Source organism: Carcharodon carcharias, chromosome 24 (genome assembly GCF_017639515.1).
Source record: "Carcharodon carcharias isolate sCarCar2 chromosome 24, sCarCar2.pri, whole genome shotgun sequence".
NCBI lineage: Eukaryota > Metazoa > Chordata > Chondrichthyes > Lamniformes > Lamnidae > Carcharodon > Carcharodon carcharias.
The window spans coordinates 33,291,413-33,310,222 of NC_054490.1; the positions used below are offsets into that span (position 1 = coordinate 33,291,413).

The 18,810-nt window shown below is 51.7% G+C and overlaps 1 protein-coding gene across 2 annotated transcripts in view; it reads right to left on the reverse strand.

Annotated features, from left to right (window-relative positions):
- Positions 1-18,810, reverse strand: part of LOC121269316 (E3 ubiquitin-protein ligase ZFP91-like) — a 171,681-nt gene that overhangs the window by 141,147 nt on the left and 11,724 nt on the right. For both annotated transcript variants that reach the window (XM_041173859.1, XM_041173857.1), the window contains exon 3: positions 12,584-12,635. In XM_041173859.1, the coding sequence (XP_041029793.1) occupies positions 12,584-12,635 (52 nt within the window). The remainder of the gene's footprint in view (positions 1-12,583; positions 12,636-18,810) is intronic.

Here is an 18,810-nt window from a genome sequence, read left to right on the forward strand (position 1 = left end):
AGAGAGAGATATGCCAGGGACAGAGAGAGAGAGAGAGATATGCCAGGGACAGAGAGAGAGAGAGAGATATGCCAGGGACAGAGAGAGAGAGAGAGACACCAGGGACAGAGAGAGAGAGAGAGAGACGCCAGGGACAGAGAGAGAGAGAGAGAGACGCCAGGGACAGAGAGAGAGAGAGAGACGCCAGGGACAGAGAGAGAGAGAGAGACGCCAGGGACAGAGAGAGAAAGACGCCAGGGACAGAGAGAGAGAGACGCCAGGGACAGAGAGAGAGAGACGCCAGGGACAGAGAGAGAGAGACGCCAGGGACAGAGAGAGAGAGACGCCAGGGACAGAGAGAGAGAGACGCCAGGGACAGAGAGAGAGACGCCAGGGACAGAGAGAGAGAGACGCCAGGGACAGAGAGAGAGAGACGCCAGGGACAGAGAGAGAGAGACGCCAGGGACAGAGAGAGAGAGACGCCAGGGACAGAGAGAGAGAGACGCCAGGGACAGACAGAGAGAGACGCCAGGGACAGAGAGAGAGAGACGCCAGGGACAGACAGAGAGAGACGCCAGGGACAGACAGAGAGAGACGCCAGGGACAGACAGAGAGAGACGCCAGGGACAGAGAGAGAGAGACGCCAGGGACAGACAGAGAGAGACGCCAGGGACAGAGAGAGAGAGACGCCAGGGACAGAGAGAGAGAGACGCCAGGGACAGAGAGAGAGAGACGCCAGGGACAGAGAGAGAGAGACGCCAGGGACAGAGAGAGAGAGACGCCAGGGACAGAGAGAGAGAGACGCCAGGGACAGAGAGAGAGAGACGCCAGGGACAGAGAGAGAGAGACGCCAGGGACAGAGAGAGAGAGGCGCCAGGGACAGAGAGAGAGAGACGCCAGGGACAGAGAGAGAGAGACGCCAGGGACAGAGAGAGAGAGACGCCTGGGACAGAGAGAGAGAGACGCCTGGGACAGAGAGAGAGAGAGAGAGAGAGAGCCAAGGGACAGACAGAGAGAGAGAGAGAGAGAGAGAGAGAAAGAGAGTGAGAGAGATGCCAGGGACAGAGAGAGAGAGAGAGAGAGAGAGAGAGAGACGCCAGGGACACAGAGAGAGAGAGAGAGATGCCAGGGACAGAGAGAGAGAGAGAGAGAGAGAGATGCCAGGGACAGAGAGAGAGAGAGAGAGAGAGATGCCAGAGACAGAGAGAGAGTGAGAGACGCCAGGGACAGACAGAGAGTGAGAGACGCCAGGGACAGAGAGAGAGTGAGAGAGAGAGAGAGAGAGATACGCCAGGGACAGAGAGAGAGAGAGAGAGAGATAGAGACATGCCAGGGACAGAGAGAGAGAGACACGCCAGGGACAGAGAGAGAGAGAGAGAGAGCCAAGGGACAGACAGAGAGAGAGAGAGAGAGAGAAAGAGAGTGAGAGAGATGCCAGGGACAGAGAGAGAGAGAGAGAGAGAGAGAGACGCCAGGGACAGAGAGAGAGAGATGCCAGGGACAGAGAGAGAGAGAGAGAGAGAGAGAGAGATGCCAGGGACAGAGAGAGAGAGAGAGAGAGAGAGAGAGAGAGAGAGAGAGAGAGAGAGAGAGACAGACAGAGAAAGAGAGACATGCCAGGGACAGAATGTGAGAGAGGGAGAGAGAGAGCCGCCAGGGACAGGTAGAGAGAGAGAGATGCCAGGGACAGAGAGCTGCCAGGACGGGGAGAGAGAGAGAGAGAGAGAGAGAGAGAGAGAGAGGGAGGCGCGCCAGGGACAGAGCGAGAGGGGGAGAGAGAGACACACCAGGGACAGAGCGAGAGAGACACCAGGGATAGGGAGAGAGAGAGACACACGCCGGGGACAGAGAGAGAGAGAGAGAGAGAGAGAGAGAGAGAGAAAGAGACACACGCCAGGGACAGAATGTGAGAGAGGGAGATGGAGAGACACCAGGGACAGCGGGAGAGAGCCGCCAGGGAGAGGTAGACAGAGAGAGAGACGCCAGGGACAGAGAGAGAGAGACGCCAGGGACAGAGAGAGAGAGACGCCAGGGACAGAGAGAGAGAGACGCCAGGGACAGAGAGAGAGAGACGCCAGGGACAGAGAGAGAGAGACGCCAGGGACAGAGAGAGAGAGACGCCAGGGACAGAGAGAGAGAGACGCCAGGGACAGGGAGAGAGAGACGCCAGGGACAGAGAGAGAGAGACGCCAGGGACAGAGAGAGAGAGACGCCAGGGACAGAGAGAGAGAGACGCCAGGGACAGAGAGAGAGAGACGCCAGGGACAGAGAGAGAGAGACGCCAGGGACAGAGAGAGAGAGACGCCAGGGACAGAGAGAGAGAGACGCCAGGGACAGAGAGAGAGAGACGCCAGGGACAGAGAGAGAGAGACGCCAGGGACAGAGAGAGAGAGACGCCAGGGACAGAGAGAGAGAGACGCCAGGGACAGAGAGAGAGAGACGCCAGGGACAGAGAGAGAGAGACGCCAGGGACAGAGAGAGAGAGACGCCAGGGACAGAGAGAGAGAGACGCCAGGGACAGAGAGAGAGAGACGCCAGGGACAGAGAGAGAGAGACGCCAGGGACAGAGAGAGAGAGACGCCAGGGACAGAGAGAGAGAGACGCCAGGGACAGAGAGAGAGAGACGCCAGGGACAGAGAGAGAGAGACGCCAGGGACAGAGAGAGAGAGAGAGAGAGAGAGCCAAGGGACAGACAGAGAGAGAGAGAGAGAGAGAGAGAAAGAGAGTGAGAGAGATGCCAGGGACAGAGAGAGAGAGAGAGAGAGAGAGACGCCAGGGACACAGAGAGAGAGAGAGAGATGCCAGGGACAGAGAGAGAGAGAGAGAGAGAGAGAGAGATGCCAGGGACAGAGAGAGAGTGAGAGACGCCAGGGACAGAGAGAGAGTGAGAGACGCCAGGGACAGAGAGAGAGAGAGAGAGAGAGAGAGAGAGATACGCCAGGGACAGAGAGAGAGAGAGAGAGACATGCCAGGGACAGAGAGAGAGAGACACGCCAGGGACAGAGAGAGAGAGAGAGAGAGAGAGAGCCAAGGGACAGACAGAGAGAGAGAGAGAGAGAGAGAAAGAGAGTGAGAGAGATGCCAGGGACAGAGAGAGAGAGAGAGAGAGAGAGAGACACCAGGGACAGCGAGAGAGAGAGAGAGATGCCAGGGACAGAGAGAGAGAGAGAGAGAGAGAGAGAGAGATGCCAGGGACAGAGAGAGAGAGAGAGAGAGAGAGAGAGAGAGAGAGACAGACAGAGAAAGAGAGACATGCCAGGGACAGAATGTGAGAGAGGGAGAGAGAGAGCCGCCGGGGACAGGTAGAGAGAGAGAGATGCCAGGGACAGAGAGCTGCCAGGAGGGGGAGAGAGAGAGAGAGAGAGAGAGAGAGAGAGAGAGAGAGAGAGGGAGGCGCGCCAGGGACAGAGCGAGAGGGGGAGAGAGAGACACACCAGGGCTAGGGAGAGAGAGAGACACACGCCGGGGACAGAGAGAGAGAGAGAGAGAGAGAGAGAGAGAAAGAGACACACGCCAGGGACAGAATGTGAGAGAGGGAGAGGGCGAGACACCAGGGACAGCGGGAGAGAGCCGCCAGGGAGAGGTAGAGAGAGAGAGAGATGCCAGCGACAGAGAGCTGCCAGGAGAGAGAGAGAGAGAGAGAGGCGCCAGGGACAGAGGGGGGGAGAGAGAGAGACACCAGGGACAGAGAGGGAGAGAGACACGCCAGGGACAGATAGAGAGAGACACCAGGGATAGGGAGAGAGAGAGAGACACGCCGGGGACAGAGAGAGAGAGAGAGACACGCCAGGGACAGAGAGAGAGAGAGAGAGAGAGAGAGAGACACGCCAGGGACAGAATGTGAGAGAGGGAGAGAGACACCAGGGACAGCGGGAGAGAGCCGCCAGGGACAGGTAGAGAGAGAGAGAGCCGCCAGGGACAGGTAGAGAGAGAGAGAGCCGCCAGGGACAGGTAGAGAGAGAGAGAGACGCCAGGGACAGAGAGAGAGAGACACCAGGGACAGAGAGAGAGAGACGCCAGGGACAGAGAGAGAGAGACGCCAGGGACAGAGAGAGAGAGACGCCAGGGACAGAGAGAGAGAGACGCCAGGGACAGAGAGAGAGAGACGCCAGGGACAGAGAGAGAGAGACGCCAGGGACAGAGAGAGAGAGACGCCAGGGACAGAGAGAGAGAGAGAGAGAGAGCCAAGGGACAGACAGAGAGAGAGAGAGAGAGACAAAGAGAGTGAGAGAGATGCCAGGGACAGAGAGAGAGAGAGAGAGAGAGACGCCAGGGACACAGAGAGAGAGAGAGAGAGATGCCAGGGACAGAGAGAGAGAGAGAGAGAGAGAGAGAGAGAGAGATGCCAGGGACAGAGAGAGAGAGAGAGAGAGAGATGCCAGGGACAGAGAGAGAGTGAGAGACGCCAGGGACAGAGAGAGAGTGATAGACGCCAGGGACAGAGAGAGAGAGAGAGAGAGAGAGAGAGAGAGATACGCCAGGGACAGAGAGAGAGTGATACATGCCAGGGACAGAGAGAGAAAGACACGCCAGGGACAGAGAGAGAGAGAGAGAGAGAGAGAGCCAAGGGACAGACAGAGAGAGAGAGAGAGAGAGAGAGAGAGAGAGAGAAAGAGAGTGAGAGAGATGCCAGGGACAGATAGAGAGAGAGGGAGAGACGCCAGGGACAGAGAGAGAGAGAGAGAGATGCCAGGGACAGAGAGAGAGAGAGAGAGAGAGAGAGAGATGCCAGGGACAGAGAGAGAGAGAGAGAGAGAGAGAGAGAGGGAGGCGCGCCAGGGACAGAGCGAGAGGGGGAGAGAGAGACACACCAGGGACAGAGCGAGAGAGACACTAGGGATAGGGAGAGAGAGAGACACACGCCGGGGACAGAGAGAGAGAGAGAGAGAGAGAGAGAGAGAGAAAGAGACACACGCCAGGGACAGAATGTGAGAGAGGGAGAGGGAGAGACACCAGGGACAGCGGGAGAGAGCCGCCAGGGAGAGGTAGAGAGAGAGAGATGCCAGGGACAGGTAGAGAGAGAGAGATGCCAATGACAGAGAGCTGCCAGGAGAGAGCGAGAGAGAGAGAGAGAGGCGCCAGGGACAGAGAGAGAGGGGGAGAGAGAGACACCAGGGATAGGGAGAGAGAGAGAGACACGCCAGGGACAGAGAGAAAGAGAGAGAGAGAGAGACACGCCAGGGACAGAGAGAGAGAGAGAAAGAGAGAGATGCCAGGGACAGAGAGAGAGAGAGAAAGAGAGAGAGAGACAGACAGACGCCAGGGACAAAGTGAGAGAGAAGCATGAGGGACAGAGAGAGAGAGAGAGAGAGAGAGACACACACCAGGGACAGAGAGATTGAGCCGACGTGGACAGAGAGAGTGAGGGACACACCAGGGACAGTTAGAGAGAGTGAGAGAGACAGAGAGAGACATGCCAGGGACAGAGAGAGAGAGAGAGAGAGAGAGAGAGAGAGCAGGGACAGAGAGGGAAAGAGAGAGAGCAGGGACAGAGAGGGAAAGAGAGAGAGCAGGGACAGAGAGGGAAAGAGAGAGAGCAGGGACAGAGAGGGAAAGAGAGAGAGCAGGGACAGAAAGGGAAGGAGAGAGAGCAGGGACAGAGAGGGAAAGAGAGAGAGCAGGGACAGAGAGGGAAAGAGAGAGAGCAGGGACAGAGAGGGAAAGAGAGAGAGCAGGGACAGAGAGGGAAAGAGAGAGAGCAGGGACAGAGAGGGAAAGAGAGAGAGCAGGGACAGAGAGGGAAAGAGAGAGAGCAGGGACAGAAAGGGAAAGAGAGAGAGCAGGGACAGAGAGGGAAAGAGAGAGAGCAGGGACAGAGAGGGAAAGAGAGAGAGCAGGGACAGAGAGGGAAAGAGAGAGAGCAGGGACAGAGAGGGAAAGAGAGAGAGCAGGGACAGAGAGGGAAAGAGAGAGAGCAGGGACAGAGAGGGAAAGAGAGAGAGCAGGGACAGAGAGGGAAAGAGAGAGAGCAGGGACAGAGAGGGAAAGAGAGAGAGCAGGGACAGAGAGGGAAAGAGAGAGAGCAGGGACAGAGAGGGAAAGAGAGAGAGCAGGGACAGAGAGAGAGAGAGAGAGCAGGGACAGAGAGAGAGAGAGAGAGCAGGGACAGAGAGAGAGAGAGAGAGCAGGGACAGAGAGAGAGAGAGAGAGCAGGGACAGAGAGAGAGAGAGAGGGCAGGGACAGAGAGAGAGAGAGAGAGCAGGGACAGAGAGAGAGAGAGAGAGAGAGAGAGAGAGAGAGAGAGAGAGAGAGAGAGAGAGAGAGAGAGAGAGAGAGGGGTGGACCCGCTCAGCGGCAGCGGGGTGGACCCGCTCAGCGGCAGCGGGGTGGACCCGCTCAGCGGCAGCGGGGTGGACCCGCTCAGCGGCAGCGGGGTGGACCCGCTCAGCGGCAGCGGGGTGGACCCGCTCAGCGGCAGCGGGGTGGACCCGCTCAGCGGCAGCGGGGTGGACCCGCTCAGCGGCAGCGGGGTGGACCCGCTCAGCGGCAGCGGGGTGGACCCGCTCAGCGGCAGCGGGGTGGACCCGCTCAGCGGCAGCGGGGTGGACCCGCTCAGCGGCAGCGGGGTGGACCCGCTCAGCGGCAGCGGGGTGGACCCGCTCAGCGGCAGCGGGGTGGACCCGCTCAGCCAAAGGGAGATCGGCTCGCTCAGCCAAAGGGAGATCGGCTCGCTCAGCCAAAGGGAGATCGGCTCGCTCAGCCAAAGGGAGATCGGCTCGCTCACCAAAGGGAGATCGGCTCGCTCAGCCAAAGGGAGATCGGCTCGCTCAGCCAAAGGGAGATCGGCTCGCTCAGCCAAAGGGAGATCGGCTCGCTCAGCCAAAGGGAGATCGGCTCGCTCAGCCAAAGGGAGATCGGCTCGCTCAGCCAAAGGGAGATCGGCTCGCTCAGCCAAAGGGAGATCGGCTCGCTCCGCCAAAGGGAGATCGGCTCGCTCCGCCAAAGGGAGATCGGCTCGCTCCGCCAAAGGGAGATCGGCTCGCTCCGCCAAAGGGAGATCGGCTCGCTCCGCCAAAGGGAGATCGGCTCGCTCCGCCAAAGTGAGATCGGCTCGCTCCGCCAAAGTGAGATCGGCTCGCTCCGCCAAAGTGAGATCGGCTCGCTCAGCCAAAGTGAGATCGGCTCGCTCAGCCAAAGTGAGATCGGCTCGCTCAGCCAAAGTGAGATCGGCTCCTTCAGCCAAAGTGAGATCGGCTCCTTCAGCCAAAGTGAGATCGGCTCCTTCAGCCAAAGTGAGATCGGCTCCTTCAGCCAAAGTGAGATCAGGTCCTTCAGCCAAAGTGAGATATGCTCGCTCAGTGACAGTGGGAAGGACGCGATCCATGACAGAGAGACAGACTTGAGCAATGTGGGAGATTCGATCATTAACAGATTTGATTAACATGTAGGCATGAGACATGTGGGCATGAGAGCAGGGTGGAGTGTTAAAATGGCAAGCGACAGGGAGATTTGGGTAATGCAAAGCGGTCACCCACTCTGTGGTCACCAACGCAGTCTGGGTGACCGCTTTGCAAAACAACTTTGGTCTGTCCGCAAGCATTACCCAGACCTCCCTGTCGCTTGCCATTTCAACACTCCACCCTGCTCTCATGTCTACATGTCCGTCGTTGGCCTGCTGCATTGTTCCAATGAAGCTCAACGCAAACTGGAGCAACAGCACCTCATCTTTCAACTATGCATTTTACAGTCTTCCGGACTGAATACTGAGTTCAACAATTTTAGAACATGAACTCTTTCCTCCATCCCCATCCACTTTCCGATCCCCATTTTTTCCAATAATTTATATAGATTTTTCTTTTCCCACCTATTTCCATCATTTTTAAATGTATTTCCATCCACTGTTTTATCTCTACCTTTTAGCCTTTTTTGATTCCTTCACCCCACCCCCACTAGGGCTATCTGTACCTTGCTTGTCCTGCTTTCTACCCTTAATTAGCACATTCCTTAGATAATATCACCACCTTCAAAACATCTTTGTCCTTTTGTTTATGATATCTTTTGGCTATCTCCACCTATCACTGGCCCTCTATCCAACTCTACTTGTCCCACCCCACCTTAAACCAGCTTATATTTCACCTCTCTTCTATTTTTACTTAGTTCTGTTGAACAGTCATACAGACTCGAAACGTTAACTGTGTTCCTCTCCGCAGATGCTGCCAGATCTGCTGAGTTTTTCCAGGTATTTTTATTTTTAACTAGGGGAAAGAGTAGGGCCCGTTAAGGACCAGTGGTAATTTGTGTGTGGAGTCAGAAGACATCGGTAGGGTTCTAAATGAATACTTTGTGTCGGTGTTCACAAGTGAGAGGGACAACAGAGGTATGGAAATCAGGCAGAAGGATAGTGATATAATTAAAGAAATTAGTATAGAAAGGGAGGAGGTTTTAAGTAGTCTAGCAGGCTTAAAAGTAGATAAGTCTCCAGGCCAGATGAAATGTATCCCAGGTTGTTGAGTGAGGCATGGGAGGAGATAGAGGGGCGCTGGCAATAATTTTCAATACCTCTCTTGCCACAGGAGAGATGCCAGAGGACTGGAGGGCAGCCAATGTGGTACGGTTATTCAAAAAGGGAGGAAGGGATAAACCAGGGAACTACAGGCCAGTCAGTCTAACCTCAGTGGTGGGGAAACTATTGGAAGCAATTCTGAGGGACAGAATTAATCTACTGCTTGGAGAGGCAGGGATTAATCAAGGACAGTCAGCATGATTTTGTTAAGGGGAGGTCATGTCTGACCAATTTGATTGAATTTTTCGAAGAGGTGACCAGGTGAGTAGATGACAGCAATGCATTTGATGTAGTCTACTTGGACTTCAGCAAGGCTTTTGATAAGGTCCCGCATGGGAGACTGATAACAAAGTTAAGAGCCAATGGGATCCAAGGCAATTTGGAAAATTGGATCCAGAATTGGCTGAGTGGCAGGAAGCACAGGGTGAGGGTCAAGGGGTGTTTTTGTGACTGGATACCTGTGTCCAGTGGAGTTCCACAAGGATCGGTGGTATATACGATTCAGACTTGAATGTAGGAGACTGATCAGTAAGTTCGCAGACGACACGAAAATTGGCAGGGTGGTAAATTGTGAGGAGGATAGCCTTACATTACAGGAGGATATAGACAGGCTGGCCAGACGGGCTGATCGGTGGCAAACGGAATTTAATCTGGATAAGTTTGAGGTGATGCACTTGGGCAGGACAAACAAGGCACGGGAATACACGATGAATGATAGGACCCTGGGGAAGTGCCGACGATCAGAGGGACCTTGGTGTGCATGTCCACCGGTCCCTTAAGGTAGCGGGGCAGGTAGATAAGGTGGTTAAGAAGGCATATGGGATACTTGCCTTTATTAGCCAAGGATTAGAATATAAGAGCAGGGAGGTTATGCTGGAACTGTATAAAATGCTGGTTAGGCCACAGCTAGAGTATTGCGTGCAGTTCTGGAGTCTGCACTATAGTAAGGATGTGATTGCACTAGAGAGTGTGCAGAGATTTACCAGGATGTTGCCTGGGCTGAACCATTTTAGATATGGAAAGAGATTGGATAGACTGGGGTTATTTTTCTTGGAGCAAAGGAGATTGAGGGGGGACATGATTGGTGCATAAAATTATGAGGGGCATAGATAGGGTAGACATGAAGGAACTTTTTCCCTTGGTGGAGGGATCAATAACCAAGGGACATAGATTTAAGGTAAGAAGCAGGAGGTTTAGAGGGGATGTGAAGAAGAATTTTTTCACCCAGAGGATGGTGGGAATTTGGAACTCACTGCCTGAAAGGGTGGTAGAGGCAGAAACCTTCATACATTTAAGAAGTATTTGGATGTGCATTTGCGATGCCATGGCATACAAGGCTATGGGCCTAGTGCTGGAAAATGGGATTAGAAAAGTTAGGTACTTGTTTGACTGGTGCAGACTTGATAGGCCGAAGGGCCTTTTTCTGTGCTGTGAACTTCTATGACTCTATGAGTAAGAGGCGACTTAATTGAAACTTTTAGGATTCGGAGGGGTCTTGACAGGGTGGATGTGGAGAAGATGTTTCCTCCTGTGGGAGAACCTAGAACTAGGGGTCACTGTTTAAAAATAAGGGGTCGCTCATTTAAGATAGAGATGAGGAGAACATTTTTTCTGTCGGGGGTTGAGGATCTTTGGAACTCTCTTCCTCAAAAGGCGATAAAAGCAGAGTCTTGGAATACTTTTAAAGCACATCTGGATAGATTCTTGATTAACAAGGGGGTGAAAGGTTATCGGGGATAAGCAGCAATGTGGGGGTGAGATGACATTCAGATCAGCCACGATATTATTGAATGGCAGAGCAGGCTCAAAGGGCCGAGTGGCCTACTCCTGCTTCATGCAATGTAATGGTGCAAATGCAAAATATATTTGTGCCAGATTTAAAAAAAATACTTGTGTAATAACTTATTGCTGCTTGACCTCCCAAGCTGTTTTCCTCCATCCCGGCCTTGCTGCTCAACCACACATTCTGTCTCCGGAGCAGCAGCAAGACAGGGATGGAGGGAATCTGTGACTGAAGGAGCAGAAGCAGCAAGCCGGGAAGAGACAGAAACTGCGATTGAAGGAGCTAGAGCAGCAAACATCAGAGAGACAGAATCTGTGATTGGAGCAGCAGCTCCTCACAGATTCTGTCTCTTCCACACTTACTGCTCCTCCAAACACTGTGTTATGTATGAGGGTGACTGTTGAATTTTTTGCCCTCATCTTTGAGATTTCGCAGGCTATTTGTGAAGGTTTGAGGTAAAATTCACCCGGCACCCCAATGTATTTTGAAACCCGGGACAGACCCAGCAGAAGTGGTGGCACAGTGGTACATAGTAGGGGGAGGGAGTTGCCCTGGGGGTCGTCAACATTGACTGCGGACCCCATGAAGTCTCATGGCATCAGGTCAAACATGGGCAAGGAAACCGAATTACCACATATTACTCTCCTTTGGATGATGAAATCAGTACTCATCCATGTTGAACACCACTTGGAACAGACAGAGGCTGGCAAGGGCACTGAATATACTCTGGGTAGGGGGCTTCAATGTCCATCACCAAGCGTGGCTCAGTAGCACCACTACTGATCCAGTCCTAAAGGATACATCTGCCAGATTGGACTTGCAGCAAGTAGTGAGAGAACCAACAAGAGGGAAAAACCTCGATCTCACCTATTTATCTGCTGCAGATACATCAGTTCATGACAGTCTAGGTAGGAGTGACCACAGCACAGTCCTTGTGGAGACAAGTCCTGTCTTCACACTCAGTACACACTCTAAGCTGTTATGTGGCACAACCACCGAGCTAAATGGGATAGATTCAGAACAGATCTAGCAGCTCAAAACTGGACATTTGTGAGGCGCTGTACGTCATCAGCAGCAACATGTATTCAACCACAATCGCTAACCTCTTGGCCCAGCATATCCTCCACTCTACAATTATCATCAAGTTGGGGGATCAACTCTGGTTTAATGATAAGTGCAGCAGAGTATGCCAGGAGCAGTGCCAGACATCAGATGCCAACCTGGTGAAGCTACAAGACAACAGCGGAAGCAGCATGTGATATACAGAGCAAAATGATCCCACAACCAACAAATCAGATCTAAGCTCTGCAGCCCTGCCACTTCCAGTCGTAAATGGTGGTGGACAATTAAACAACCAACAGGAGGAGAAGGAGGAGGCTCCACAAATATCCACATTTTCAATGATGGGGATCGCAACACATCAGTGCAAGAAGCAAAGCTTTTTCAGCCACAAGTGCCAATCGATGATTCAGCTTAGCCTCCTCCTGAGGTCCCCAACATCCAGACTTTAGCCAATCTGATTCACTCGATGTGATGAAAAAGAAGCTGAAGACAATGGATACAGAAAAGGTTCCACGTCATTACAACATCTGGCAATAGTAGTGAAGACTTGTGTCCCAAACGATGCCGCCCTATCGCCAAGCTGTTCCATTACAGTTAAAATAAAGGCATCTACCTGACAGTGTGGAAAATTGTCCAGCTATAGTGTCCGCCAAGAGGAGAAATCTAATTGGTCAATATCCATCCCATTAGTGGTCTGATTACAAGCAGAGCGATGGAAGGGATTGTTGACAGTGCTATCAAGTGGCACTAAAACAGCAATAACCTGCTTATACTCAGTTTGGGTGTTTGATAGAGTAGTGGTGGTAGGGGGAGGGGGTGTTTGATGGGAACACTGATAGACAGGGCGATGTGATTGACAGGGTGAGGGAAAGCGGGATACGACGCCCATGCTGTTGTTGGGGTGCAACACTAGATTGTTCCAACACAGGGTGGTTGATGTGGAAGATGTATTTTTACTCTATATCGGCCTCATGTGGGACACGGGGGGATGTCTTCAGGTGGACACTAGCAGGTTGGTGGGAGCGGGGGGAGGCAGGGGGGATCATTTCGTTGGAACATGGGGGGTGTTGTGACAGGACACGGGGCCATTTTGATGGGACACAGGGCAATATGGTGGGATACAGGGGTCAGTGGGTCGTTACAGTGGGGCATCAGGGCCTTTACTCATTAACCCGTGCTGGGCCTCACATAGAGGTGATCATTACCCCAAAAACAACGCACCTGAACGTAACACGGGAAGATCTTGAGATCTCACCTAGTCAACATCAGCTCCGTCTCTGCAACTTGCATCTCTGACTCCTGGGAACCTGCAAAAGATAAAGGCAGAAATTGCACAGAGCAAAGGAACTCCGCCACATTGCAAACTCAAGATCCATGGCACCACCGCCTCCCCACCCAACCCCCACCCCACTCATGCACGTGCATCCCCGCCTCTCACATGCTCACAAACCTGCCCTTCAGGCACACACACCCCCATCCATCAGCCCCTCTCTCTCACTCACACCCATTCATCAACCCATTCATACACACACACACACACAGATCCATCAACCCCTCACAGGCTCACAAACCTGTCTTTCACACACATACACCCATCCATCAACCCCTCACATGCTCTTCATGCACACACTCATCCATCAACATCTCACACACTCACAAACCTGCCCTTCACACACAAACAGCCCTATCAAGCCCTCACATGTTCACAAACATAACGTTCATACACAACCATCAAACTCTCACACGCTCACGAACCTGCCCTTCACACACGTGCACACACCCATCAACCCCACACATGCTCACGAACTGCCCTTCACACACACACGCACACACACACAAACACCCATCAACCTCGCTCATGCTCACGAACCTGCCCTTCGCACATGCGTACCCATCCATCAACCCCTCACACACACACACCCATCCATCAACCCCTCACACACACACACACACACACCCATCCATCAATCCCTCACTCACACACACACACACACACACCCATCCATCAACCCCTCACACACACACACACCCATTCACCAACACCTCACACGCTCGAGAACCAGCCCTTCACACAGGCATACCCATCCATCAGCCCCACACATGCTCACGCATTCGCCCCTCACACGCACATCCACACACTAGATGCACCTCCCTACAGGCCACCTGGACACACAATGTGTGTACGTGTGCATCAACAATGGTTGCGTGTGTACACGCTTGAATCGTGGGAGAGTGTGCAAGCATGAGAATCGCCAAGTGTGTTGGGAATGGGGTGTGATGCGCACACGCACACCCATAGAGTCACACCATACAGACATGCGAACAAATGAATTAGGAGCATGAGTTGGCCACTCAGCCCCTTGAGCCTGCTCCTCTATTCAATAAGATCATGGGTGATCTGATTGTAATCAGCCGTTTACCCTCGATAACTTTTCACCTTCTTGTTTATCAAGAATCCTAAAAAATATTTAAAGGCGCTGCTTCCACTGCCCTTTGAGGAAAGGAGACCAAAGACTCACTGCCCAGACAGAAAAAAATACTCATGTCTTAAATGGGTGACTCCAACATTAGTCGTCTCAATTTCTCTGCTCCTCTCACCCATTCTAATCTTTCTCTCTCTGAGCTTACTGCACTGCATTCTCTCAGGTCCAACCCTGACATCGTCATCAAACCCCCTGACAAGGGTGGTGCTGTTGTTGTCTGGCGCACTGACCTCTACCTCGCGGAGGCTGAGCGTCAACTCGCAGACACTTCCTCCTACATCTCCCTGGACCATGACCCCACCACTGAACATCAAGCCATTGTTTCCAGGACTGTCACTGACCTCACCTCCTCTGGGGATCTTCCTCCCACAGCTTCCAACCTGATAGTTGCCCAACCTCGGACGGCCCACTTCTACCTCCTACCCAAAATCCACAAACAGAACTGTCCCGGTAGACCGATCGTGTCAGCATGCTCCTGCCCCACAGAACTCATTTCTCGTTATCTTGACTCCCTTCTCTCTCCCCTTGTCCAGTCCCTTCCCAACTACATCCGTGATTCCTCTGACACCTTACGTTACATCAACAATTTCCAGTTCCCTGGCCCCAACCACTTCCTCTTCACCATGGACGTCCAATCCCTCTACACCTCCATCCCTCACCAGGATGGTCTGAGGGCCCTTAGCTTCTTCCTCGAACAGAGGCCCGAACAATCCCCATCCACCACTACTCTCCTCCGTCTGGCTGAACTTGTTCTCACACTGAACAATTTCTCCTTCAATTCCTCTCACTTCCTCCAAATAAAAGGTGTGGCTATGGGTACCCGCATGGGCCCCAGCTATGCCTGTCTCTTTATGGGGTATGTGGAACATTCCTTGTTCCAGTCCTACTCCGGCCCCCTTCCACAACTCTTTCTCCGGTACATCGATGATTACTTCAGTGCTGCTTCATGCTCTCGTCGGGACTTGGAAAAATTTATTAATTTTGCTTCCAATCTCCACCCCTCCATCATTTTCACGTGGTCCATCTCTGACACTTCCCTTCCCTTCCTTGACCTCTCTGTCTCAATCTCTGGTGATAGACTGTCCACCAATATCCATTACAAGCCTACCGACTCCCACAGCTACCTTGACTACAGCTCCTCACACCCCGCTTCCTGTAAGGACTCCATCCCATTCTCTCAGTTCTTTCGCCTCCGTCGCATCTGTTCCGATGACGCTACCTTCAAAAACAGTTCCTCTGACATGTCCTCCTTCTTCCTTAACCGAGGTTTTCCACCCACGGTCGTTGACAGGGCCCTCAACCGTGTCCGGCCCATCTCCCGCGCATCCGCCCTCACGCCTTCTCCTCCCTCCCAGAAACATGATAGGGTCCCCCTTGTCCTCACTTATCACCCCACCAGCCTTTGCATTCAAAGGATCATCCTCCGCCATTTCCGCCAACTCCAGCATAATGCCACCACCAAACACATCTTCCCTTCACCCCCACTGTCGGCATTCCGTAGGGATCGCTCCCTCCGGGACACCATGATCCACTCCTCCATCACCCCCTACTCCTCAACCCCCACCTATGGCACCACCCCATGCCCACGCAAAAGATGTAACACCTGTCCCTTCACTTCCTCTCTCCTCACCGTACAAGGGCCCAAACACTCCTTTCAAGTGAAGCAACATTTCACTTGCATTTCCCCCAACTTAGTCTACTGCATTCGTTGCTCCCAATGCGGTCTCCTCTACATTAGAGAGACCAAACATAAACTAGGCGACCGCTTTGCAGAACACCTGCGGTCTGTCTGCAAGAATGACCCAAACCTCCCTGTCGCTTGCCATTTCAACACTCCACCCTGCTCTCTTGCCCACATGTCTGTCCTTGGCTTGCTGCATTGTTCCAGTGAAGCCCAATGCAAACTGGAGGAACAACACCTCATCTTCCGACTAGGCACTTTACAGCCTTCCGGACTGAATACTGAATTCAGCAACTTTAGGTCTTGACCCCCCTCCTCCATCCCCACCCCCTTTCTGTTTCTTCCCCCTTCCTTTTGTTTTTTTCCAATAAATTATATAGATTTTTCTTTTTCCTACCTATTTCCATTATTTTTAAATATTTTTAAATCTTTTATGCTCCCCCCCCATCCCCACTAGAGCTATACCCTACCATCCATTCTTAATTAGCACATTCGTTTAGATATATATCAGCAACTTCAACACCTATGTGTTCTTTTGTTCTGTTGTCTGTGACATCTTATGATCTGCTTCTATCACTGCTTGCTTGTCCCTACCACACCCCCCCTCCACTTCTCTCCCCCCACCCAACCCACCGCAACCCCCCCCCCACACACACACACCTTAAACCAGCTTATATTTCACTCCTTTCCTATTTCTACTTAGTTCTGTCGAAGGGTCATGAGGACTTGAAACGTCAACTCTTTTCTTCTCCGCCGATGCTGCCAGACCTGCTGAGTTTTTCCAGGTAATTCTGTTTTTGTTTTGACTCCAGTCTTTATCGGTTCTGTAACATAGACACACACACAACCCCCTGATCCTATCGATTCGAGAACTCAGACAGTCTCTATCGATTCTATAACACACACACTCCCAGTTCCTATAGCTACTTTAACACACACACACACCCAGACCGTACTGATTCTATAACAAACACACACACACTGAGTCCCTATCAATATTATAACACACAAACCCCCAGTCCATATCAATTCCATAACACACCCATGCCCAGTCCCCATCGATTATAGAATATGCACACACCCAGTCCTGATCGATTCTATAACACACCCAGACCCTATTGATTCTCTTAACACCCACACAAATCCAGTCCCCATCGATACTATAGCGCAAACACGCATCCAGTCCCTATGGATTCTATAAAACACGCACCCAGTCCCTATTGATTCCACAACACAAACACAGCCAGACCCTATCGATTCTATAAAACACACACACTCAATCCCCATCAATTTTATAACACACAAACACACAGCCAGACCCTGTCGATTCTAAAACACACCTCCCCATGCCCTATCAATTCTATACCACACAAACACCAAGTCCCTATCGATTCAATAACAAACATCCGCATGAACTATCGATCCTATCACACACACACACAACACACCCCCAGATCCTATCGATTTTATAACACACCCCCGTGGCCTATCGATTCTATAACACATACAAACGTCCAGTTTCCGATTTATTCTATAAAACACACACCCAGTACCTACTGATTCTATAACACACACACACACACCCACACACCCACACACATATATACACACACCCACAGACACACACACACACACAGGCAGACCCTATTCAGTCTATAAAACACATGCACACAGTGTGTTATCGAATTGCTAGGTACCGGGGGTGTGTTTGTGTGTTATCGAATTGATCGATACTGCGGGTATGTTTGTATGTTATAGGATTGATAGGGACTGGGTGCATGTGTTTTATAGAATCGATAGGGATTGGGTGTGTTTGTTTCTTTTGAATTGATTGTGGCTGGGGGTGGGTGTGTGTATGTTTTCGAAGCATTAGGGACTGGCAATGTTTGTTCTAGAATCGACAGGGGCTATGTGTGTTATAGAATGGATGGAGACTGGGGGCATTTGTGTAATAGAACCAATAGTGTCTGACTGTGTGTGTGTGTGTGTGTGTGTGTGTGTGTGTGTGTGTGTGTGTGTGTGTGTGTGTGTGTGTGTGTGTTATAGTACCGATAGGGACTGGTTACATGTGTTTTACAGAATCTATAGGGACTGGGTGAGTGTGTTTTATAGAATTGATAAGGACTGTGTGTGCGTGCACTATAGTATCGTTAGGGACTGGGAGTGTGTGATTTTTCAAATTGACATAGGCTGTGTGTGTGTGTTTTAAAGAATTGATAGGAACTGAGTGTGTTTGTTATAGAATCGTCTGGAACTGGGAGCATTTACTTTAGTATCGATAGGGACTGGGTGTGTTCGTGTTACAGAATCATAGACTGCGTGTGTGTGTTATAGAATCGATCGAGACTGGGAGTGCGTGCGTTATAGACTTGACAGTGACTGGGAGTGTTTGTTATTGAATTGATAGGGACTGGGAGTGTGTTCTATAGAATCCATAGGGACTGTGTGTATGTGCTACAGTATCAACAAGGACTGGGTGTGTGTTTTTTCGAATCAATAGGGGCTGGGAGTGTGTGTTATAGAATCGATAGGGATTGGATGAATGTGTTTCATAGAATCGACACTGCCTGGTTGTGTGTTATAGAATCGATAGGGACTGGGTGTGTGTGTTAGAGAATCAATCGGGACTGGGTGTGTGTGTTAGAGAATCAGTAGGGACTGGGAGTGCATGCGTGTTAGAGAATCGATCGGGTCTGGCTGTGTGTCTGTTACAGAATCAATACTGATGGGTGTGCGTGTGTTATAGAATCGATAGGGATTGGGTGTGTTCGTGGTATAGAATCGATAGAATGGAGCTGTATGTTCTACAATCGATAGGGATTCGGAGCGTTTGTTATAGAATCGATCGGGACGGAGCGTTTGTTATAGAATCGATCGGGACGGAGCGTTTGTTATAGAGTCGATCGGGACGGAGCGTTTGTTATAGAGTCGATCGGGACGGATCGTTTGTTATGGAATCGATAGGGACGGAGCGTTTGTTATGGAATCGATAGGGACGGAGCGTTTGTTATAGAATCGATAGGGACGGAGCGTTTGTTATAGAATCGATAGGGACGGAGGGCTTGTTATGGAATCGATAGGGACGGAGCGTTTGTTATAGAATCGATAGGGACGCAGTGTTTGTTACAGAATCGATAGGGACAGAGGGTTTGTTACAGAATCGAAAGGGACGGATCGTTTGTTATATAATCGTTAGGGACGGAGCGTTTGTTATAGAGTCGATCGGGACGGAGCGTTTGTTATAGAGTCGATCGGGACGGAGCGTTTGTTATAGAGTCGATCGGGACGGAGCGTTTGTTATAGAGTCGATCGGGACGG